The 2922-nt window shown below is 62.8% G+C and overlaps 2 protein-coding genes across 2 annotated transcripts in view; both read left to right on the top strand.

Moving 5' to 3' along the window:
• The window catches only part of Sf3a2 (splicing factor 3a subunit 2), a 6816-nt gene extending 6460 nt beyond the window's left edge, over positions 1-356 (top strand). Inside the window, exon 10 of the mRNA XM_010634885.2 lies at positions 92-356. Within this exon, the coding sequence (XP_010633187.1) occupies positions 92-243 (152 nt within the window). The 3' untranslated portion in view covers positions 244-356. The remainder of the gene's footprint in view (positions 1-91) is intronic.
• Positions 357-774: 418 nt separating this feature from the next.
• Amh (anti-Mullerian hormone) overlaps positions 775-2922 on the top strand; it is a 2892-nt gene continuing 744 nt past the window's right edge. Inside the window, exons 1-5 of the mRNA XM_010635121.3 lie at positions 775-1612; positions 2019-2161; positions 2290-2398; positions 2498-2657; positions 2749-2917. Of these exons, the coding sequence (XP_010633423.1) occupies positions 1204-1612; positions 2019-2161; positions 2290-2398; positions 2498-2657; positions 2749-2917 (990 nt within the window). The 5' untranslated portion in view covers positions 775-1203. The remainder of the gene's footprint in view (positions 1613-2018; positions 2162-2289; positions 2399-2497; positions 2658-2748; positions 2918-2922) is intronic.

The raw sequence follows: 2922 nt of genomic DNA, 5'->3' as shown, positions 1-2922 counted from the left end.
GCAGTTCACCCGCAGGCCCCTGGTGTGCACCCTCCAGCCCCCGGAATTCACCCACAGGCTCCCGGAGTCCACCCTCAGCCTCCTGGGGTCCATCCTGCAGCTCCAGGGGTACACCCCCAGCCTCCTGGAGTTCACCCCTCCAATCCTGGGGTACACCCCCCAACTCCCATGCCTCCAATGCTGAGGCCCCCTCTCCCCTCGGAGGGCCCTGGGAACATTCCTCCCCCTCCCCCAACCAACTGAGGAGTCTCCTGCCCTCCCTGTTCTGTCTGGCTGCTTGTTTTTCTGTATTTTCCCACAGAGGGCCTGAGCTTTTGTATTGTCCCCAGAGCCCATTAAACAGCCTCCCCCATGTCTCATGGATTGCTGTGGTGGCTCTGGCCCAGGAGAGGCGAGGTGGTGGCTGTTTGCCTAGTGAGGGCCCAGTGGCAGGGCTCTGTGATACATCCTTGTGAGTGTGTGCACACACACACACACACACGAGTTCTACACTCACAGGCCACACTGTGGCCCGGGACAGCTGCACTCACCCTGTCTGGAGCAGGAGAGATCCCTTTGCACTTGGGTGTCCAGCTGTGGTGCCTTAACTGGGGCCCAAGAAGTGGGTAAGGACTTTGGGCATGGTGGTGCAGGTTTGTAATCCTAGTACTCAGGAGGCTGAGGCAGGAGGATCGCCAAAAGTTCAGTGCCACCCTGGCCTATAGTCCAAGGCCAGCTTGATGAACTATATACATAGACCCTGTCTCAGAATAAGTGGGTGAGGGCCGGGCATTTAGCTCGGGTGCCATACTTGCCTCAAGCACAAGGTCCTACGTTCCATCCCGGTACCAAAAACAATGGATGAGTGGCAGGGTCCTGGGGAGCCCCAGCAACACAGGTGCCTCTACTGCCCCCATTTCCATTGGGGCTCTGGGCTCTGGGCTTTGCTGCCCCAGGGCTGTTTAGTCCCAGTGGACAACCCCTCAAGGACAGCTTTGTGCTCAGTGCAGTTGGGCTGAGCTCTATCTGGTGAAAGCAAGGATACACGGCCAGGGTAAGACAGAAAACCTTTTGAGAAGGCCACCTCCCACCTGCCCAGGCCCCTGGTGGGGCACAGTTTTGTCCCCAAGGTCACCTCCAGAGGAGATAGGGGCCTCCCTCCCCCAAACATTCCACCCCAGCCATATAAGCCCAGGCCGGCCACCCATTCCTGGCACACCCATCATGCAGGGGCTGCCTCTCACCCAGCCACCCCTAGTGCTGCTGGCCCTGGGGGCTGTGTTGGGGACCAAGACCCCTGGAGAAGAGCTGGCTGCTGGCACCAGGAGCCTCATTTTCCCTGAAGACTGGGTCCAGCCGCTGGGTAGTCCACGAGACCCTGTGTGCCTGGTGACACTGAGCAGTGCTAGCAATGGGAGTGGGAGCCCTCTGCAGGTGGTGGGGGGCCTGAGTAGCTACGAGCAGGCCTTCTTGGAGGCTGTGCAGGGCACCCGCTGGGGACCACATGACCTGGCCACCTTCGGGGTCTGCAGCCCTGGCCATACCCAGGCTGTCCTGCCTGCTCTGCAGCACCTAGGGGCCTGGCTGCAGGAGCCTGGAGGGCAGCGGCTGCTGATCCTGCACCTGGCAGAAGGTACTTGGGGGACCCAGAGGCCCAAGTGCAGCTCCTCATATTTAAGGGTGGTGGGGTCCTCTCTGAGGTAGAGTGCTGTGCCCTCCATCTCATGCCTGGAAGTTGGGGATCAGGTGGGAGGCTCCCAGGTGGCCCGCTCCCAACCAAGGAGGAAGCCCCAGGGAAGGGCCCTCCCCAGGTGCCCAGGTCCTCTACATCCTTCAGACATGGTCACTGCCCACTCCGTGGAAGGCAGCAGGGAGAAAGGCCACTGTCCCTCCTGGGAGGAACGTACCTGGCATCCTGGGAGCAGGGCCGAGTCTCCTCGGACCTCTGGCCCATCTGATCAGGTTCTCTGTCCACTGGAAAGAGGCTACCTGGGGATAGCTCAGCCTCTGGCTCAGCAGCCCCCTTCTCCTGGCTGCAGTGACATGGGACCCAACACCCTTGCTGAGGTTTCAGGAGCCCCCATCTGGAGCAGTCATCCCCCAGGAGCAGGCACTGCTGGTGCTGTACCCTGGGCCTGGCCCCGAAGTCACTGTCACTGGGGCTGGGCTGCCAGCTGCCCAGGTACCTGAAAACAGCTGCGTGGGGCCCTTGGGCTGCTTGGGAGGGGGCTCCAAGGGTAATGTGGAGGACTGCCAGCACAGAAAGTCAGAAAAGATGTGCAAGGCCAGGCTGGGCCCCCATCTCCACAGAGACTCTGCCCGACCCCGGATACTCGCTATCTGGCACTGGCTGTGGACCACCCGGAGGGGGCCTGGCACGGCCCAGGGCTTGCCCTGACCTTGCAGCCCCATGGAGACGGTAGGATGGGGCAGGGTGTAGGGGGAATGAGAAACCAGGCAGTAGGAAGCTACCCTGGGCCCCAGCCCCTGAGCCAGCCGGCCCCCACTCCCTGCGTAGGTGCCACCCTGAGCACGGCCCAGCTGCAGACTCTCATGTTTGGGACCGACCCCCGCTGCTTCACGCGGATGACCCCTGCCCTACTCCTGCTGCCACGATCTGGGCCTAGGCCTTTGCCTGCGCACGGCCAACTGGATACGATGCCCTTCCCACCGTCCAGGTACGCGGAGGCCCCAGAACAGCGGGCCAGAGAAGGTGGGGGCAGCGCAACCTGACACCCTAGTGACACTGGCTCCCACTGTGGATTCCAGGCGGTCCTTGGAGCCCTCCTTGGAGCCCGAGGAGCTGCCGCCCGGCACCGACCCCTTCCTGGAGACGCTCACGCGCCTGGTGCGCGCGCTGCGGGGTTCCCTGGCCCAGGCCTCTTCAGTGCGCCTGACCCTGGATCCAGGCGCGCTGGCCAGCTTCCCGCAGGGCCTGGTCAA

This window comes from Fukomys damarensis, unplaced genomic scaffold (genome assembly GCF_012274545.1).
Source record: "Fukomys damarensis isolate Sample0158 unplaced genomic scaffold, DMR_v1.0_HiC HiC_scaffold_37, whole genome shotgun sequence".
NCBI classification, from domain to species: domain Eukaryota; kingdom Metazoa; phylum Chordata; class Mammalia; order Rodentia; family Bathyergidae; genus Fukomys; species Fukomys damarensis.
Note: the sequence above shows the minus strand (reverse complement) of the source record. Positions and strands in the feature narration are given on the sequence as shown.